The sequence below is a fragment of the Petaurus breviceps genome, unplaced genomic scaffold (assembly GCF_028583685.1).
Source record: "Petaurus breviceps papuanus isolate PSGF00001 unplaced genomic scaffold, PetGlider_PUasm1.0 176, whole genome shotgun sequence".
NCBI lineage: Eukaryota > Metazoa > Chordata > Mammalia > Diprotodontia > Petauridae > Petaurus > Petaurus breviceps.
Genome location: NW_027185771.1, coordinates 33,232,973 through 33,255,404, shown reverse-complemented (window position 1 = coordinate 33,255,404; position 22,432 = coordinate 33,232,973). Strand labels below are relative to the sequence as shown.

Sequence of the window (22,432 nt, the reverse complement as noted above, 5' to 3'; positions counted from 1 at the left end):
TAAGGGGGGAGAGGGAAATATAGCCAAGAATTACAAAGTCTGAGAAGACTGGAGGATCTGCGTTGATGGAAGGACCACTTCACTGATGAAATCATGGATTTAACCATTCGTGTGTTCACGTATTCAAGAAACATTCCTTAAGCTTTATATTATGGCTTGGGCACAATATTTGATGGTGGGGAAAGGGAAGGGGGTGGAGGGAATAAAATTTTAGATAAGATACAATCTATACTATCAGGGAACTCCCAGTCTAGTAAGTATCTAAGTAAACATTTCTTTTCAATTCTTACACTTCATTTCTTTTTAGAGAATTTTCCACCAACTTCATAAGTACTGTTTTATATATTTATTTAACTTATGCAGTAATACAATACAAAAAAGACCAACAATATTCATATACTATATAAGAAACAATAATATCACTTAAATAACTATGCATTACAGATGGACATTATTTATAGGATCATACACAATCAACAGTTCTCTAATGGGGTGACTCATAGTGCATTAATGAAGAGAATTGACATACAAGTATAGTCTCCATTCCTTATTTTGGCACATATTTGAAGAGAGACACTAAAGCTAACTGCAGACTCCTCTAATGAAGCTTCTCTAAGATCCCTCCAAAATGTGATATCCTCTGTACTATGTTCTGAGGTCCCTCCCAGCTCTCACATTTTGTTTTCTATGTTCTAAGGTCCCTTCCTAGTATGACTTTCTAAGATGATACTTTACAAGTATGGGGGGTAGACAGACCCTAGTACCTCACTCTTTCTTGTGAAAATCCTAAGGGATCAAATGCTGCATTTTTTTTTTATCCTAGGTAACCCAGGGAATACTAAATAGAACAGTAGAGTATGTATGTGTGTGTGTAAATGTGTGTGTGAGTTTCCAGTGTGTGAACTTGAGAGTTCATTGGAATCTTATATTTTATAACCCTTTTTTTTTTGGCCTCCGTTTAAAGGCCTGGAACCATGATGACACCATTTGCTTCCTAGGAATATTTTGACTAAATTTGGAGGATTTTGCAAGAATATGCTGGCTAGATAGGTCTACCATTTATGGAAGACTTGTTCTCCTTGCTCTATTCACTCAAAGTGAGCACCAAATAGCCCATCACTTTTGGATCCTTCAACAATTTCTCTGGACTGTTTAGCGTTAGCTGACAAAGGTTGGAAAACATCTCTACGATCCCCGGCTGTTGCTATGTTGGTGGCTAATTCTTCATTTGATTCCAGGCCCCTTGGTCCAAGATCCACACCATACTCTGGAAAGAATTCAGATTCAAAAAGAAGATGATAAGTGGTGATTAAAATTTGACTATTAGATCAAGATAAACTTACATAAGAAGTACAACTTGGATTTTACTTTGAAATTGAAATGTATAGGTACACTGTGTGTTACAAAGAAGTATAAGATAAAGGAAAGCAGACTTTGACTGCAAGCTCTTCCCCCTTTCTGAGATTTTTTTCCCTCATCTGTAAAATGATGATGATGATGCATGCATAACCTTCCTTGTTGGATCATCTTGGGGAAAGCACATTATAAACTGTACAGTACCACATGAAATATCAATATTATTGTCTCTGTGTGTCTCTCCCCATGTCCCTCATTTTTCTCCCCAAGCACGGCAGTCATTAAAAATTCTCTCTCCAATATTTTTTCCTCCCAGAGTCAGTTAGAGCCTAAATGCCAGGCAGTTATTCAAGTAAATGAATAGAAGCATGATGTGCAACACTAAGAATGTGGTAGCTGAAGTGCTGTATTCATTTCCCATTTTCAGCAAGGACACTGAAAGCAACCTGAGATTGTTCAAAGGAGGACAGCTAAGGCTGGAGACAGGATGGGGGAGGGACGCATTTAGAGACTATGCTAAATGAACATGGATTGAAAGAATTGGAGCTGTCTAGCCTGGGAAAGAGAAGCAACTTGGTAGAGCAGAAGAGCACTGGATTTCAAGGCAGAAGATCTGGGTTTGAATCCTGGCTCTTCTTCTTATTAAATTAATCATTTCTAGGTGGTACAGTGGATAGAGCACTGACCCTGAAATCAGGAGAACCTGAGTTCAAATTTGGCCTGAGACACTAGCTGTGTGACCCTGGGCAAGTCACTTAAACCCAATGGCCTAAAAAACCCCCAACCAAATGAATAATTTGGGGCCAAGTCATTTGACCTCTCTGGGGCTTGTGTTCCTTATTTTTAACAAGGGATTTGATTAGAAGACCTCTAAGATCTCTTCTAGCTCTAAATCCTTAGATTTAGGAAACTTGTTTATCTGAAGCACTTTGTTAAAGTAGACCAAATTAGTTCTGCTTGGCCCCAGAGTTTAGAACTAGGAGTAGTTACTGCTAGTAACTAAGTTTTTCCAAGGGAAAACTTCCTTGAAATTAAAGCTCTGGTAAGACCTTCCTTGGAAGGTAGTGAATTCTCCATCCCTGGAGGGCCTCAAGGAAAAGCTTGGTGACAGTTTGTTGATGCTGTAGGGGAGATTAAGCACTGTGCAATAGAATACTGTTTGAATCAGAGGACCAGGGTTCAAAATCCACTTGATTGTGAACTCTTTGAGGGCAGGGACAATTTTTTGCTTCTTTTTATATACCCCTCCCATAGCATAGTGCCTGGCATATAGTGGGCTCTTAATAAATGTCTGCTGACACTTACTACCTGTATGACCTTGGGAAAGCACCTTAAATTTGTAGGACCACAGTTTCCTCATCTATAAATTAAGGGTATTGGGGTCCCTCCATGGCTCGTCTTCAGGTCAAGGTTGACACTGATACCCTTTGAAGATGGTTCCAACTCTGACACACATCCCTTCTCTGATTACAAATACCTTGGATATACATTTTGGAACTTTGTGGAGGGTTGACAGCTCACCAGTATCAAAGTTGAGCAGATGTGCATCTTCTCCCTCCACCATGACAGCAATATTGTTCCTCTTAATATAGGTAGTTGTAATCTTCTTGCAAGATAGCAAGATCTCAAGGAGTTGCTGGAGTGACAGGCCATTCACTTTTTTGTCTCCATTCATTGTATAGGCATTGAAAACCTGATGGTAGATTTTCTTCATTGCCTGAAAGAACAGAGAAAAGGAGATCAAAGTTTGGTGATGATTTTACTAAAGAGATTGCATTATACTCTTGAATACAATCATACTTTATGTTCATCATCTCATTTGTACCTCATACCAGTCTTCTATGGGAGGAAAAGCAGGGTTTATTAATCTCTTTTTACATTCTGGTGTTTGGAGAGAAGAAATGACTTGAACCAAGGTCACAAAACTAGTAATTGATAAAGCAAGAATGAGATACTCCATTAGACATCACAGACCATAATGCCTATCCTTGGAAAGAATGACAGACATTATCTATTCCATCACAGTGATTTTATGGAAGAAGGAACTGAGACCCAGAGGGGGAAAAGGGCTTACTCAGGATCACACAGTGAGTGGCAAAACCAGGGCTGAAAATGGAATTCTCAGACTCCAAATCCAGTACATTTTCCACTGAAACATAGCTAGTTATTTCTGGATCTCAACCCTGAATTAGGACTGGGAAAAATACTTTCCCCAGGAGTCAGTTCCCAAATCTAGAAACTAGATGCCTTTTGCATGTCACCACTGGACCTCAGGGATCTTGCCAGGATAATATGGAGGGGACTGAAAGATCCACATAGAAAAAGTAAAAGGAGCTAAGGGTCCTTCTTAGGACCCTCATAATTGATGACTCCAGTTCCATTCTCATTTGACCCACATCCCTCTCTATTGTGGGCAGGAATGGAGCCCAAATCAGCTCTGGAGTAGAGTCAGCGGGATTTTCATAACTGATAAGAAAGTGCTTTAACCTTATTTTTCAAATTATGGGGAAAGTTGAGGTTGAATAAGTAGGAAGGGCATACATATCTACACATGCAGGTAAGATTTTGTTTGAAAACATCAGGATCTACCTTGCAGAGATAAGATAGTATAGTAGAGAGAACATAGGACCTGGAATGAGGAAGACCTGGGTTTGAATACCACCTCCGACACTTACTAGTTCTGTTCTAAATGTAGGAAATAATATAGTCAGGGGGAAGAGCCAAGATGGTGGCATAGAAGCAGGAAAACTCCATGAGCTCTCCCCATAACCACCTCAAATATCTATAAAATATGTCTCTAAACATATTTTAGAGCTACAGAACCCATAAAGTGACAGAGAGAAACAAACATCCCACTAAAGGCAGCCTGGCAGGCTGGATCCATCTCAGTGTGCTGGGAGCTAAGCCCAGCCCTGTGTGAGGCCCTGGTTTTAGCCCCAGGGTGGCCCCTACCAGCAGCAGTTGGAGTGGACTTCGGGAGAGTGGATCAACAGCAGCTGTGGCAGTTTCCAGAATTATCAACCCATTATTCCAAAGACAAAGTAAAAGGTCAGCGTAGAACTCTTTTGGAACTTTGGGGGACAGAGGGAGCACAGTCTGGCCTCTGCCCCCAGAGCAAGAAGTGATGGAGGGGCAGCAGCCATGCAGCTGCCTCAACGTGGCTGCTTCAGAGCTCCTGGCCTGCAGATTGTACAGGGACCAAGAGAACATTCAGAGGGTAACTGCTCTTGCTTTAACCTGCCTGGATCTGCATCATGGTCTTGGGTGTTGGACCTGAGGTGTGTGTCCAGTGAGCCAGAGCATGTGGAGGCTGCAGACAGGGCACCCAACTAATAGCTCTGGCAGCTGTGAAAACCCCAGATATTTGGGACAAAGCTTCCCCCTCTGGAGGCAGAGTTCTACTGTGGCAAAGAGCTCAAAAGTCAAGTAATTGAGTGGCAACATTAGCAAGCAAAGGAAGCAAAGCAAGCACAGCAATCAAACCTTAGATTCCTTTTTTGGGGACAAAAAGGATCAAAGCATGGAATGGGAGGAAGACAATGAAGTCAGAACTCCTGTACCAACAGCTTCCAAGAAAAATATGAATTGGTTACAGGCCATGGAGGAGCTCAAGAAGGATTTTGAAGATCAAGGATATAATATAGTCAGGAAAATCATCACAGAATTTGTTTTTGAAAGATGGAAAGAACCACAAAGGCCATCTAGTCCAAACCATACACAGAAGTTTTTTGCCTTCTGTCTATGCTAGGGATATCAATCCCCTTTGGTAAAGAGAACTTATATGTCCAAGGGTTACCTAAAGAATGAATCTCTCAAATAATTTCCTTTATCTTGCTTATGGTAGATAAAACACAGGATCATCCCATTCCTGCTGCCAATTAGATCAGTATTCTATTTCTTTTGAAAAATGTTAGTGTTATTTTTGCTTTGCTTTTCTCTATCAAGGAAAAATCTATTTGGTCTAAGAAATATGAAACAAACTGGTTCCAAATAGGGAACTGAAGCTCAAGACAAGTGACAATATTGTCCATAAGAACCTTGCTACCTTCAGTCGATTCAGTCTTCAGGTAAAAGTTGAATGACCATTTGTTGGGGAGTTGTAGAGAAGATTCCTATGCAGATTCAGTGCCATCTGTGAGACTTTGCAGCTCTGAGATTCAATGATCTTCCAGTAACTGATAAATAGATTACAGGACTGTGGTATAATATAGCACTTACATTGGAATGAGGAATAACTAGGTTGAAATTTGATCTCTGACACTAATTCTTTAACTCAGAGCAAGTCACTTAAAATCTCTGAGCTTCAGTTTCTTCATCTGTAAAATGGAAATAATAAGACTACATCACAGGGTTGTTGTAAAAACTCACATGAGATAAAATATGTAAAGTGCCTTGAAAACTCTGAAGGGCTATAATAGCTTTATTTTTTAAAATTGTTTTTCCTAGATCTAGCATGTCCTTTACAGAAATGGGAGGTGAAATAATCTGGTAGAAACTGTTTTAAAACTTTAAAAGGGAACTTTAAGATTGAGAATGAATGAAAAGGGAAATTATTTTAGATTATAGATCATAGAATGCTAGAAGTGGAAGATATCTTGGAAACCATCTTGTCCAAACACCAGCTCATTTAGAGATGAGAAAATGGAGACCCAGAGATGGGAAGGTGATATACCCAATTCAATTAAAATCAAAAGAAGCAGAAACAAAGTGATACTGACACTGGAGTATACTGTAGGCTATTTGGACAGAAATGAAATTCATGTGGAATTTTTTAGACAGAAACTGATATATGAGGAATTCATCAACCAGATTTTTTTAAAGCTGTATTGCAGATGGAAGCAAGGTTAGGTAAGAGGATAAATACTAAAGTGTAACACAATACTATGAGAATATTGTTTAGAATGCTAAGGTTCAGAATCAGCTGAAGCTGCCAATGAATGGGATGAGCAATAAAAAAAGATTTTTTTAAAGTTAAATTGAAGAAAAAGATCAAAGAAGATATGATTTCTCTTTAAAGTGGATGATATAATGATGTCATGGTAATGCTAACAATAGCTAGCATTTATATAGTACCTATTGCAAGCTAGGCATTGTGCTAAGTGCTTTACAAATGCTTTCTCATGTAATCCTCACAGGAACCTTAAGAAGTAGGCACTATTATTATCCTCATTTTAGAGATGAGAAAACTGAAGCAGACAGAGGTTAAGTGACTTGCTCAGGGTAACATCGTTAATAAGTAAATGTCTAAAGCTATATTTGAACTCAAGTTGTCCTGACTATGGGATCAATGCTCTATCTACTGTACTACCTAGCTACCATAACTAAGAGAATATAGAATTATTCAACTTATATTTTGTTTCTGTTTTCTCTGTCAAGGAGAATAGTCTATTGGAGTGGAAAGGAAAGAATAAAAATTATTGTCAGGGAGTTGAAACCCAATATAAGCCTGTATATAGGAAGAGAGTACTTTGATGAGCTGAAGTCACCAGGCCCATTTGAACTATATCCCAGAGTAATAACAATTTACATTTATGTACCACTTTAAGGGTTGCAAAGTGATCCACAGACACATCATTTAATCCATACTATAGATATCTGAGGAAAATGCCATAGGTATTATATTCACTTTACCGATGAAAGCTGAAGGGACAAAAAAAATTAAATTATTTTCTTATGGTCATAAACTAGTTTCAGAACATGGATTTGAACCAAGGTTTCTCCTTACTCCACATTTCTGCTAGATCATGTTGCTCATCACATGAAAAGTTCTGAAATAGCTAGAAAAATGTGACTGTTGAATCATTACCATTCCTGGAAAATTTGACATATTATTTGACAGATGGTTCTAATGTGCATCTAGAAAAAAAGCAGTGATCATAGAGGGACATATAGTTTGACTTAAAATAAATCATATACCAGACTAATCTCATTTCCTCTTCTGACAAGATTACTAAACCGATAGATAAGGAAAATGCTATTCAGATGTGTGCTAGTAAGTTTTTAACAACTGACTCTTGAGGAAAAATAGACACAGGAAACACTTTAAATCACAATTTGCATTATTAACATTTTCTCCATTACTTTCTTAAATCTGAAAAATCAGTTAACTAATAAGCCAAGCCATGACTTGTAAAATTTGCTGATTTCCTACTTGTAGGAAATTTTTAGCACATACTGAAAAATTTAATAATAATTTCTCTTGGAGGTAACAAACTGGTTCCAGTCTACAACTAGATATAGTTTACCTTGATTTTAGTAAAGTGTTTAACATGGTCTATCCTGCTATCCTTTTGAACAACATGGAGAGAAGAGTTAGTGGATTTGAAACTGGCTGAATTACTAGAGCCAAAGAATAGTTATTAATGGCAATTTGGAAGGCAAAAGCTAATGGAGTATCACATGTTTTGTTTTTGGTTCTGTGATTCATCATTTTGTCAGTGACTTCAATAAATGTATCTATGATGGGATTATTAAATTTGCAGAAAACACTAATCTAAGAACAATGGCTTCTATAGATAGGACTCAAAAGGATATTTTAAATTTAGAATGTTGGAGCAAAATGAATATGGTGAAATTCAATAGAAATGAATGTAAAATCTTAAACACAGGTTAAAAAAAACTGATTTCATGTTACAAAGTGTGACTACACATATGATTGAGAAACAGTGGACTGCAAGCTCCATATGAGTCAATGGTATTATTGTGGCACCCAAAAAGCCAGTGTGATCTCAGGCAGTCATAGAAAGATTTAGTGTCCATAACTAGGAAGATGAAAGTTCTACTTTATTTGCCCCAGTCAGACAACAAAGTATTATGTTTGCTTCAGGGTGCTACATTTTAGGTGGGACATAGATAAGATGTAGAGCATCCAAAGGAGGGCAACCAGGATGATAAATAATGGCTTTAAAATTATGCCATATAAAGATAGGCTGAGAAAACAGTATATGTTTAGCTTGGAGAAGAAAACACTCAAGGAAATGTTACAGGATAGAAAATAAATCTATATAAATCATTAGCTTTTCTGCATATTGCTAACAAAACCCAGCAGGAAGAGATAGTAAGTGGAATTACATGGGGCGGCTAGGTGGCGCAGTGAATAGAGCACCGGCCCTGGAGTCAGGAGGTCCTGAGTTCAAATTCAGTCTCAGACACTTAACACAAAAACTAGCTGTATGACTTTGGGCAAGTCACTTAACCCCACTTGCCTTCAAAAAGCAAAAAATAAAATAAAAGCAAAAAGTAAAATAAGAGAAATTACATTCAAAATAACTTATAGAATGTATAAAATATTTGGGAGTCTATCCACCAAGACACACATGAACTATATGGATATAGCAAATAACTGCTAATATTAATCTAGTACTTACTATGTTCCAGGCACTGTACTAAGTGCTTTACAAATATTAACTCATTTTACAATCATAGGCAACTCTGGGAGGTATCTCCATCTTATATTTGGGAAAACTGAGAAAAACAGAGGTCAAGTGACTTGCCACAGCTAGTAAGTGCCTGGGGCTGGACTTAAACTCAGGTCTTCTTGTCTCTAGGCCCAGCACTCTAACCACTGTGCCACCTAGCTACCAATTACTACAAAACACTCTTTACAGAAATACTGACCAAAATAGTTGGAGAAATAGTAATTGCTCATGGATAGACTGTGCCAATAGAATAGGAATGATAGTATTAATTACTTAGTGCCATACCAATTAAAATATCAGAGGATTACTTTATAAAGCTAGGAAAAATAATAATGAAATTTATTTGGAGGAACAAAAGGTCAATAAAAATATTATAGGAAATAATAGAAAGTGTTGGAAGGAAAGTAGTGATGCCATGTGAATGCACATGAAACTGTGAATTAGTTCATCCATTCTGAAAAGCAATTTGGAATTATGTCCTAAAAGCCACTATATTGTATATTCCCTTTGATACTTCACCAAAAAACAAACAAACCCCAAAACACAAAGAACAAAAACCAAAAAAAGATGGAAGAGACCCCAGTACAAAAAAATAAATCCAAAATAAGTACAAAAAATACTCATAGCAGCTCTTTTAAGGATTACAAATTAAGAGGCTTACCATCAATTAGGGAATGACTGAACAAATATGACATATGAATGTAATATATTTTGCTATGAGAAATTATTAAAAGGATAGTTTCTGAGAAGTCTTGTTTGAAGTGATACAGAGCAAAGTAAGAAGGACTCCGAAAACAATTTATACAGTTATTTATACAAAATAAACATAACTTTGAAAGACTTAAAAACTCTGATTAATGAAATATCCAACCATTTTTTAGACATGGAAAATGTGGGATTTATTATAATTGATTATTCATATTATTTCATGTTATCCTTTTTCTTTTCTTCAATTGAGGTATGAGTTGGAAAGAGGATTGGGATGGGGTAGTAGGAAGGAAAGAAGGAAGGAAGGAAGGAAGGAAGGAAGGAAGGAAGGAAGGAAGGAAGGAAGGAAGGAAGGAAGGAAGGAAGGAAGAGAGAAAACAAGGTCATTCAATAATTTTTTAATGCACAAAAGAGAACTGAAACAAGGCCAGAAAGACTCCAAGGCAAAGAGGACAGCTTTAAAAATGACCTTGAATTTGTTATGTATTTTTAAAGGAAAGCAAACTGTATGTAACTGAGATTCACAGTTTTGTATATTGTCCTCTTTTTCTGTTCTCCTATGTGTATGGAGATGCCCTTTTTCTTTAGCATTTGTTAGGTTCAGAATAAAAATAAAATAAAATAAAATAACCGATTTACCAGTCAAGGTAGAATGGCTATATTGCTGCTTTATTCTTCAGCCCTGTTGCTCTCTTCTTACAATCCAAAAGATCACTCATTTAAAAATACACTAGAACCAGCTACTAAGTATTGAGGATGGTGATTAAATCAGCTACAAGTTAGTCACACTGATCTGTATAGCCTTTGACCATCATCAAATCCATTTGATAAAAATTTTTTATTGACTTAAATGAGAAAACAGACCAAGAACAAAATAGCTGGAGAGTAACTGAATCTCACACCCTCAAGTAAACACTTCTGAGCTTCTAAAATGTCTGCCTTTGACCTTTACGAGCCTGAAATGTTTATCACGTCAGTGAAATCTTCATTTTCTACCATGAAGTAGCTAGAATACTAATCTGAGTTTTTCCATTAGCTTTAAAAGAACAGAGACCCTAGAATGTACAGCTTAGAATGCCAAAGCTAGAAGGCATTTCAGAAGACAAAACAGAATGCAAAAAGGGGCCTTACAGGTCATATATATGAGGAAAGAGAAGGGAAATGTCTTGTTAAATATTATATAGCTAGTCAGTACCAGACTCAAGTCCACTAACCAGACCATTTTAAGTGGTATACAGATTTTTACAATGCTTCCTAGAGGAAAAACAAATTGTGGGTGTACGTTTACGTTAAAAACAAATACACTGCAATAACCTACTGTGAGTGTCAACACTACAGTTCACCTCTTGAATAGAAATCTCCTAGTGATGGCATATGGCTACAAATAACGGAACACCACAATGATGAAAAAACAATTCTGGGTGCCTTGAAAAAGATGGATGTATGTGAAGAGGGGTGGGTGTAAGTCATCTATAGCAATATATCAAGCATGACTTCCATAGAAGAAATGGCATAAAAGACATTATTAAAGTCTGGAAAAGGAGACTTGTCAGTGATATATACCAAGAATGTGGGATAACAAAGGGTTTGCCTAGGTGCTAAATTGTAATTAACAAATTATTTCTAAAAAATAAAAAAGTCCAAAGAATGCCTCCAGTATATTGGATAAATCCCCTATAGAGAATTTATAGAGAAATATGGATGAATTGCAAAAGATGAGAGCATGTGGAAGGGTCACAATTGCATCAGTGTGAGGACTACATATGCTAATGAGATACAAAGAAAATATGGGTAATAAATATGTTAGCAAGAGAAATTAACAAAGGAAAGCAAATGTGAATCCATAAATATTTTCCAGACCTGCTAGAATGGGAATCGAAAGGATTATTAGAATATGGCTCTAGGAAGGTGTAACCCATTCAATGTAATAGGGTAAATAATGAATAGCAATGGAGTAGTATTGTATATTAATAACAATAGAAAGAAATCCACAAACCACTGGATGTCTAGTATACATGTTAAAGTCAACACATCTAAAACTAAATTTATTATCTTCCCTCCTAAAGTCTCCCCACCTCCTATATTCCTTATTACTGTAGGGGGCAACACCTTCCTCCTGGTCCCTCAGACCACCAACCTAACTTAACTACTCACTGCCACCCACCATATCCAACATGTCGACTTCACCTTTGCAACATTTCTCGAATACACTCCCTTCTCTCCTCTGACACTACCATCACTCTAATGAAGTCCCTCACAAGTTCACATAGTTTATTGCAATAGCCTGCTGGTGGGTCTGCCTGCCTCAAATATCTCCCCACTGTCTTTTTAGTCCATTCAATTACCAAAGTGATTTTCCTAATTTAGGAAACACCCTCCCCCACCCCAACACCCCTACTCAATAAATTCCAGTGACTTCCTAATGCCTTCTAGGATCAAATATAAAATCTTCTGTTTGAGGTACAAAGTCCTTCATCATCTAGCTCCTTCCCACCTCCACAGTCTTCTTACACCTTCCTTTCTGACACTTTTCAATCCAGTGACTTTGGCTTTCTTGATGTTTCATGAACAAGACACTCCATATCCTGGCTCTGGACATTTTCTCTGGGTGTTTCCCATGCCTGGAATGCTCTCCCTTCTAATATCCACCTACTAGCTTCTCTGCCTAAAGGCCCAGCTAAAATCCTATTTTCTACAGGAAGCCTTTCACAACCCCTCTCATTTCTAGTGCTTTCTCTCTGTCAATTATTTCCTATTTATCCTCTATATAGCTTGTTTGTTTATATTTGTTTGTTTGTTGTCTTCTCTATTAGACTGTAAGTTCTTTGAAGGCAAGAACTTTCCTTTTACCTCTTTTTATATACCCAGTGCTCAGCACAGTGCCTGACACATTATAGGTGCTTAATAAATATTTTTGACTCAATGACTGACTGAAACCAGTGGGAGAGAAGTACAGTGGAGACCATTTGGCTGAGGATCAATTGAAGTGGAAAACAAAATCTTTATTGTGGAAACTTACATTTTAAAGGAAAAAGGGAGATAATGAAACTTCTTGAGTAGATGAGTGATATGGTCAAAACTGTACTTTTAACAATGTCATTTTAAGTGCAGTATAAAGAATGGATCTGAGAGGGAACAGACTGAAGATTGGAAGACCAATGAGAAGATCATTGTAATAACCCAAATGAGAGGTGATGAGGGTTTGAACTAGAGTGGTAGCTACATGAATAGATTTAAAGGGGATATGAGACGTGTGATCGAGGCAGAATTGACAGATTTTGGCAGCTGATTACAGATGGGCAAGGAGGGAAGTGCATGAGGGAGAGTGAAAAGTCAAGGATGATTTGGGCTTCAAGGTTGGGTGACTAAAAGGATAATAGTTCCCTCAATGAAATTAGAGAAGTTAGGGGAAAAAGGGGGGAAAGATAATGAGATCTGTTTTGAATGTTATGAGATATCAATTTGGAGATATCCATCAGGTGGTTAGTTGGACAGGAACTCAAGAGAGAGATAAGTGTTGGGTATATAGATTTGGTAGTTATTTGTGTAGAGATGATAATTGAACTGGTGGAAGGTGGTGAGCTCACCAGGAGGAAGTTGAGAAAGACAAGAGGGCCAAAGAATGAGCTCAAGGATATAACCATGAAAAGGGGTTGATACATAGATGATGACCCAGCAAAGAAGACTAAAAAGTATGGCCAGACAAGTAAGGAAACCATGACAGTGTCTTGGCACAAAACCCCTATAATAGGGTTCATTGTTCTCTTTTCTTGTGAGTGTTTTATTAAATTTTGTAGTCTTTAAGAACATATATTACTCCAAGGAAATGTACAAAAGCTATGGCTTTTAAAGAGCCCCCACCTCAGTGACTGCTGATGGTATTGGCTATTGGCACTCTATGGGGAAAAGTCCACAATAAAATAAGATTAGTTGTACCAAATTACAAAAAAAAGTGGGATTAAAAGCCCCCAATTGACAAGTTATTGCTGCAAAACAGCCTAATTAATCTTCATAAACTTAGAACAGACCTATAGAGGGATTTTATAGATTCTTCTACAGTGTGCCACAGCATAGATTTCCTGAAGTTGAAAGTGCTGTGGGAAGAGTTTAAAAAGGAAGCTAATTATTCTTATGAAGAAAACATGCATGTCATAGACAAAACAAAGACTGGAGTACTGAAGCCTGGAGAAAGGTAATTTTTACTATTAAAATTCACTTTTTTCACTCAAGGCCATAACAGAAACCATTGTCAGAAGTCTAAATGACCCTGTAAGTTTTGGGCATCTTTACCAGACATTCAAACACCCACTCTCCAAAAAATTTTTTGGAAAATTTTTAACATGCTACTGGGCCTAGAATTCTAGAGGACTGTGGGGGACAGGGACATGACTCATGATTTCATTGGGATAAAGATCTCCTGGGTGAGAAATTCCCTAAACCCTAAAATTCCCCAACCAGATTGGCTCCTTTTTTTGCACTTAGTCTTACCTACAACACTGAAAGATTAAGTGACTTACTTGGCTAGTGTCATAAACCAGTATATGTCAGGAATGAGAATTATACCTAGGTTTTTCAGGTTCTAAGTCTGACTTTCTAAACACTCTACCATACTACCAAATATAATAATATATGGAGCAGAATTATTCTGGAGTCTCAGAAATTCCCAAATGAAGATTGAATACTATATGCCATACTATATATAGCTTATACATTTACACATGTCACAAAAGCTTAAGGAGGTAGAGATAACCATGTATCAATAGCATAGGAACTCAATGGGAGTGTCACTAAAAACTTGTGGAATAGAATCAAGGCTATAGAGGGGGAAATGGATAGTTCATTAAAGATATAATAAGAATGTGATAAAAATTTAGTGTCCTGATAAAAAAAATTAAAAGAATATATAAATCAAGGGTTTGCAGCAAAAGGAGGATCTATTTCATATTAGAGAAGGTTTTGTAAGATGTTAAAAGTTGTAAGATTTATTTTCTTTTAATAAATGTAATTATTTTACTTTATTCCAGTTAAATTGCTTGCCACTATAAAATTTCAGACTGAGAAAACATTAGAGGCATGGAGTTCAACCTGCATCTAACAGAAACCCTCTTTAAAACATCAAGGGGCAGCTAAGTGGTGCAGTGAATAGAGCACTTTCCCTGGAGTCAGGAGGACCTGAGTTCAAATCCTGCCTCAGACACTTTACACTCACTAGCCATGTAATCTTGGGCAATTCACTTAACCCCAATTGCCCTGCCTTCCTCCTCCAAAATGAAAAGAAAAAGGGGAAAACATCCATCACCAAGTGTCTATACAGCTTCCACTTCAAGAAGCAGGAACCCACTATCTTCTATTCATGTTTGGAAAGCTCTGTCAATTAAGATTATGCTTACATCAAGTCAAAATCTACCTTCTTGCAATTTATATAGGAAGTTAAAGGATTTGGAGTTGAAAGATACTTTAGTCTGATTTCATCTAGTCTCTTCACTTTGCAGATAAGAAAGAGATAACCTAGAGAGGATTTACTGGCCCAATGTTATGTATGCAGCTAGTAATAATAAGAGCCAAAATTTGAACTCATCTCCTCATTCAAAATCCAATGATCCTTTCAATATGCCATGCTGCCTCCTATCCATTTATCTTAGTTCTGTCCCCTTGGACTGAGCAGAACCAATCTAATCCCTTCTTCATGACAATCTTTCAAAGATTTAAAGACAGCTATTATGTTCCTTCATAAGCCTTCTGTTCTCCAAACTAAATGCTTCTGTTTAGGAAAAAAAACAAGGTCTATTCATCAGCCTTACTCTCTGACCTACCCAATCATAAAAATACTAGATCAACAAGAATTCCTCCATGTGTCCAAGGAAAACACATATTGTGATTTTTTTAAGAATCTAAAATTCAACAATTCCCTAATATTTATTATCCTGAATATAATTGGTTACTGAACATAGTCTTTTCTCTGAAAATGGTAGGTATCAATGGTATCAGTGTAAGGGGAATTTTATATAAGAAAACCTGGGTTCAAGTCCTGCTCTTCCATTTATCAGTTGTGTGACCATAAGCAAATGATTTAACATATCTAAGTCTTTTTCCACTTTTATAAAATGGGGATAATATCCAATAACCTCATAGGGCTATTGTAAAAATTAAATAAGAAGATGGATGTAAAGTACCACATAAAATAAGCTATAATTAACATAATAAAATGTTATAATATAATTATATATCTCTGGAAGGATGATTATAATATAAACATCTTTAGATCAAGCACTGTGTTGATTTTAATTTTTGTATTAACAGCACCAAACAGAAGGCCTGCCATGTAGTAAATCCTTAGCAAATATTTGAAAGACTTATTCTGGTGAAAAAAAATTTATAGATATACACTGAAAAATAATTACACAAAATTTCTTCTCTGAGGCCTTATCATGTTATGGAAATGACTTAAATTTTCAAATGCCATAAAACAAGCTCTGGCAAGTTCTACCCAAAATTACTATATGGAAAAATTATGATGAAAGCTTTTTTTTTCCCTGTTTCTTACAATTCAAACAAACATTCATTTTTACCATACTTGTTTTTTCAGTGACACAGATGATAATAGATTAAACTCAAGTTTTATGAAAGCCAGGTTTTTTTTGTAGGGAGGGAAAGAGATTGGGGCCCATATTTGGACCAATGTATCAGAAAAATAATTTCTCTATAGAAATAATTCCCATCTTTGTCTTGTACAGTGAGTTACAGTTAAGGGCAAAAATGGTGCATTTTGTATATTAGAAAGCCTTTCTTCTCCTTCAAAGGAGGGTTGGGATTTAAATTTGGGGAGTCTACATTCCTGAAATATAGAGCATCATGTAAGTTGGGTGTATTGGAGATAAAAATCCTATGAAGGCAAATACTAATGGAAAATCAAATACAAAAAAAAGTATTTCCAAATTTCACGAAGTAGTTTGGGGCCTTCTAGTAGGTCTTATTACTATAAAATAATACAGATGATCTCTTATCACCCTGAAAGGGGCCAGTAGGGAGTGAAAGGGCTTGGATCACTGCTAGAGGATAACCCAGAGGCTTTGGGGACCTTTCATCATCTCTCTATTATGATCTCTGTGATAAGGGCCCTGGAGGGAGTTACTTAACCAATCTAACTAAACATTTGTATAATGGACATAATGTTTGTGTAATCTGCACAAGTTGTTGTGACGATCAAATATAGTGGACTGTCATAAGTTATATAAATTCAAAATATTTTGTGGCCCATTCTGTGAATGTCTTACAAATAGGTCCTAGAATTCGATAGTAATCTCCCTACCCTCTGCAGTGAGGGGGTGGGGCATGATGTGGAAGCATAGATGACTGTGTCTGTGAATGGCTCACATACAAATCTCTGAGGTCACTGCTCTTCAATGCCAGTTCTCTCACCTTGGTGAGAGGAAGACAAGGAGGTCAGTGGACATTACCTACTATTTTGAGTGACTTACAGCTTTTCATACTGCACCTCCCCAATTTAATTTTGTCCTCACCATCCTCTTCTTCATACCCAGGCAGATGCTGGATGTCAGCCTTGTGGGCCTCCTACAATGTGGCTGGTGAGAACCAATTAGTTATAGTATCCTGGGACCACTTTATGGGTGGCTAAGACAGCCCCAGAGACTGGCCCACCCACCTGATATCCTTACCTTGGTGTCCAGGAAGATGAGGATGTTGGTCCTTGCTCGGCAGGCCTCCTGTTCCAGTAGGTTAAGAAGGTGCTCTTGGAAGGCTCCTAGTGGAGGGAAGAAGCGTCCATTGTTCCTACAGTTGTTCGTGCGGACCGAATCCACTTCCAAAGGACGCAGGGATCGAATTCCGCCCTCGTCTAGGATTATTTGCTGTGAGCGGGACAGCCGCAAACCGCCTCCTCTTGCGTCCAATGTCGTCAGTTTCAGCACCAGACCCGAGCGGACAGCAACCACTACACCTGCTAGTCTCACAGGGTGGGCACCCATCCCCAGCATAGGCACATTGGTCCAGGGCCCGATCTCACATAAAGATGCAGGCTCCTTTGGGCCCCAAGCACCCGAAGGCTCCCGCAGCTCCTCCAGCTCTGCCTCTACCTCTGCGTCTGCGTCTGCCTCTGACTCCGTCTCCATCTCGGGCGCTGTCTCTCGCTTATGTTTGAGCTCCCGCTCCTGCTCAGGCTCCCGCTCCAGCACCTGCTTTGATTCCGCCCCTGCCTCTGCTTCTGTCCTTGTCTCTGCCCTTTCCTCTGCCCCTGCCTCTGTTTCTGGCTCTTCTTCCTGTTGCTGAGCCAGATCCAGGACCCTCCATCTCAGCTCTACCACACTAGCCCACAACGCAGCATACAGCAGCAACAGAGCGGCCAATGTGGGGCCTAGTGCTATATCTTGCCCTGACCACTCCCCCTTCCAAGTCCATGTCCATGTCCATGTATCGGTCTCTGGACTTGATCCGCTTCCAGTCGTCGGTGATGGCCCCCCTCCAGCTCCAGCCACTGCCACAGCTAGGATGAGGGCTTCAGGCCCCATGTTTACGGCTGCCAGACCTCCAGCCCCAGCGGGGGCTTGTCCACCCATGACTTCCATCTTCAGAGACAACTGTTCAAATCACCCTGGGCCTCAGCTCCCTTCTCTTTCCTGCCGCACTTCAGCTGCGGCCTCAAGCCTTCCTTCTCTCACTGACCTGCTCAGGCGGTGACTGCCTCCGTCTCAGACTTCTCTGCTCAGCGCAGTACCCACCTTCCACACTTCTCCACGGCTGATGGCTCCTCCTCCTCTTTCTCCTCCCACATCTCCACCCTTTCTTCCTCTCCCTATGCCTCCTCCTACTGCTTCCCCTCCTCCTCCTGGATTAGATATTAATAGAATTTCATATTTTCTGTCCTATGATTTCTTCCAGTTCTGACATCCTATGCTCTATGTTTTAAAATTCCTCCCCCCTCTAACAGATTATATTCTAAGGATCATTGAAGCACATAAGGTCTATATTTTCCCAGGTCTGAAAATCTATGACTCAATGTACTCATCAGATCTCTCTTACTTTGGTCACTTTGGTCTAAATTGTAACTCATTCCTTCCAGAGAAAAGAGAGGACATGTTGTACACATATCATATCCCTCCACTAGAGGGTAAACTCTTTGAAGGCAGGGATTAATTTATTTTGGTCTTTGTAAGCTCCATGCCTAGTTCAGTGTCAGGTTCTAGTTGGCATTTAATAAATGTTTGTTATAGGAATGAATGACTATTATTTTCTAGACCCTAAGTCCTGGCTCTGACTAGCAAGCTCCTTTTTCTGGGCCTCAGTTTACCCACATATAAAATTAGGGAGGCTGATTAGCCCTTTCAGTTTTGATAATTTTGTGGAAAAACCAGTCACTGGGTGGCTGTAGATGTAGATACCAGCCTATGACTTTAACCACTCTATCCTTTTTTCCCCAATTGGGCTCCTGGGAAAGCAGACAGCCAAGTCAGTGTTGTAGGAAAAGATCCCTACGGAAACCAACTAACTGTTGCTAATGTGCAAGATAATATCCTGACCAGGAATGCTCTTTCCACCTAATGAAGAACTGCTGCACAATCTCTGTCCAGGGGAGTATTTAGTATCAGAATAGAGAAATCATTGGGGTCAAATAGAGAAGAGAGTCTCATAAATTCCCTACATGGTCACTTGGACATCTATCCTCCAAAGTAAAATTATATAATGATTAATAATTAAGTGCATTTATATAAAACTTAAAGTTTTTTAAATTAATAAGCATCTATTTGACCTCTCTCTTGCCTCCCCTTCTATTGAGAAAGAAAAAAAAGAATAACCAAAACCCTTGCAAATGCATTTGTATAATCAAGTAAAACAAATTCCTATATAGACCATGTGCAAAAATGTGTCATTCTTCATATTGACTCCATCACCTTACTGTCCAGTTTGTGTCCAAGGAACCTCCCTACAAGCATTGGGCTCTGATCTGAGAATCATACTTAGGGCAAATGACGATTTTGATATGGTTTCATGTTGCAACATCATCATTCATGTGTGCTTCCACTGACAATAGGCTAACTCAGAACATTTGACTTTGACTAGATGAACCCATGTTGAACTGCTTTTCCCCTCTTTGGCTAGTTCCCTGTTCCTTTTGACTAGGTCCTCTGGAATTGAAGTTGGTCATTGCATTGATCAAAGTTTTTAAGTCTTTCAAATTTGTTTAGCAATAACACTATAGCAAAGATTATTCTCCTAGTTCTGGTCACTCCACTATAGATTGGTTCACGTAAGTTTAGCCAAGTTTCTCTGTAATACAATAGCATGACATTATACCTATTCTCCAATTCATAGGTACCTTCTGAGTTTCAAGGGTTTTTTTGGTTACCTCTAAAGAGCTGCTATAAATATTTTTATACATTTAAGTGCCTTTCATCTTTCTTTGATTTCTTTGGGGACATAGGCCTTGTAGTGGTATGGCAAGGTAAATAGTTTAGTGATTTTTGGGGGGCATAGTTCCAAATTGTTTCCCAACATGACTGGGTCAATCCACAGTTCCACCAGCTACTCATGAATGTTCCTGTTTTCAGGCAACCCCTCCAAAATTTGTAATTTTCATTTTTTGTCAACTTTGACAATTTGCTGAGTGTTAAGCAGAACTTTAGAACTGTTTTAATGAGTATTTCCCTAATTATTAGAAATTTAGAATATTTTTTCATTGGTCTGTTAGTAGCTTGAACTTCTTTCCTTGAGAACTGCATGTTCTTATCCTTCAAAAATTTTTCTTTTGGAGGAAATGGCTTTTATTTGTATGTATTTGAATCAGTTGTCTATATATTTTGGATATGAGACCTTTATCAGAGAAACTTGCCACACACACACATGCACACATATTTTGCAGTTAACTATTTCTGTTCTAAACTTAACTGCATTGGTATGGTTTGCATAAAAGCTTTGTAATTTTATAAAATAAAAATTGTTCATTTTATTTTCTCTGAACTTGTATATCCTTTGGTCATGAATTTTCCTGCTAGCCACACATCTAAAAGGGAAACATTTCCTTGGGATTTTAATTTGCTTATGGTAGATCTTTCATAGCTAAGTCATGTATGCTGTTGGAACTTATCCTGGCATATAGTGTGAGGTATTGGTCTAGGTTCTAGATCTAATTTCTCCCAGATTGCTTTGCAGTTTTTCTAGTGGTCTTTGTCAAATGGTGAATCCTAGTTGCTATGATCTTTGGCTTTATCAAACACTAGACTATTAGGTTAATTTGCTTCAGTTTGTCATGAACATAATATATTCTATTCATAGATCTCTATTTTTTAATCAATACCAAAGGTATTTTGATGACTACTGTTTTGTAGCATAGTTTAAGACCTGGTACTGTTTGGTCCCTTTCTTCTTGCATTTTTATTTTCTTTGAAATACTTGACCTTTTGCTTTTCCATATAAATGGTATTTCCCCCCATCTCTGTAATGTAATCATCTGGTAGTTTGCTTGGTATGGGTCTGAATAAGGAAATTAATTTAGGTAGTATTATCATTTTTATTGTAATACCTGAGCCTACTTGTGAGTAATTAATTTTCTTTGATCATCCAAGTCTGTCTTTATTTCTGTAAAGAGTGTTTTGTAGTTATGTCTTAATAGATATATGTGTGTCTGGTAGATAAAGATTTCCAAATATTTTATATATACTGTAGTTATTTTAAATAAAATTTCTCTTTTCACCTCTTTCTTCTGAGTTTTGTTGATATTATACAGAAATACTAATGATTTATGTGGCTTTATTTTATATCCTACAACATTGCTAAAGAAATAATTGCTAATTATTTCAACTTAGGTTAGGTTTTTCTGATTAAACAACCACATCAACTACAAAAGTGATCATTCCACTTCCTCTTTGCCTATAATTATGTCTTTAGTTTTTTTCTTGAATTATTACTCTAGTAGTGATGGTAATACCAGCCATCCTTGCTTCACCCTTGATTTATTGAAAATTATATTTAATGCTAGCTGTTAATTTTAAACAAATACTACTGGTTATATTAAGGAAAAATCCACTTATTAAAAAAATATTTTAACAAAAATTCATGTTGTATTCTGTCCAAAGCTTTTTTCTACATCCTTCAGTGTAATCATATGATTTTTCTTTTTCTTATGATTGATTTGGTATATTATAATTATAGTTTTCCTATTGCTGTACTGAACCAACCCTCCATTCCTGGTATAAATCCAACTTAATCATAGTGTATAATCTTTGTGAAATGTAGTTATTGCCTAATATTGTTGATGCCTTATTTTAATTTTTTTCCTCAATGTTCATTAAAGATATTGGTCTATGTTTTTCTTTCTTTGTGTTGATTCTTCTGGATAGTTGAAGATATCTGTCATGCCCCCTCAGTGCATAGTCCCAAACCTGAAGTAGGGAAGACTTGAGTTCAAAATATGGACTTATACACTTACTAGGTGTGTGACCCTGGGCAAGTCATTTAACCATTATCTACCTTGGTTTCCTCATCTGTAAAATTGGTATAATAATAGTGCCTTCTTCCTGGGGTTTTTGAGAAGATATAATGAGATAATATTTGTGAAGCACTTTGCAAACCTTAAAGCACTATATAAATGCTAGCTATCACCACCACCACCACCACCACCACCACTATTATTATTGCCATTATTATTCAGTATTACTTTCCAAATTGGGACTTTGTGTTAGGACTAGGCTGTGTGTGTGTGTGTGTGTGTATACACATATATGTATATGTATATATTTGCTTTTTGGAGGGGTGATTGGGGTTAAGTGACTTGCGCAAGGTCACACGACTAGTAAATGTTAGGTGTCTAAGGTCAGATTTGAACTCAGGTCCTCCTGATTCCAGTGCCAGTGCTCTATTAACTGCACCACCTAGCCACCCTGACTTTGTATACTTCTAGAGAGAATATTGGGGCCTTGTGAGGTCCTGATCTGTGTCAT

General features: G+C 37.7%; 1 protein-coding gene across 1 annotated transcript; it reads right to left on the bottom strand.

The window, feature by feature from the left end:
* Positions 1-352: 352 nt before the first annotated feature.
* Positions 353-18,244, bottom strand: LOC138159644 (uncharacterized). Its single transcript, XM_069085943.1, has 3 exons — positions 17,159-18,244; positions 2,878-3,073; positions 353-1,267 (listed from the first exon to the last, which is right to left on the bottom strand). Exons 1-3 carry the CDS (start codon positions 18,062-18,064, stop codon positions 1,089-1,091), a joined length of 1,281 nt encoding a protein of 426 aa, XP_068942044.1. The 5' UTR covers positions 18,065-18,244; the 3' UTR covers positions 353-1,088.
* Between the last annotated feature and the right edge of the window lie 4,188 nt (positions 18,245-22,432).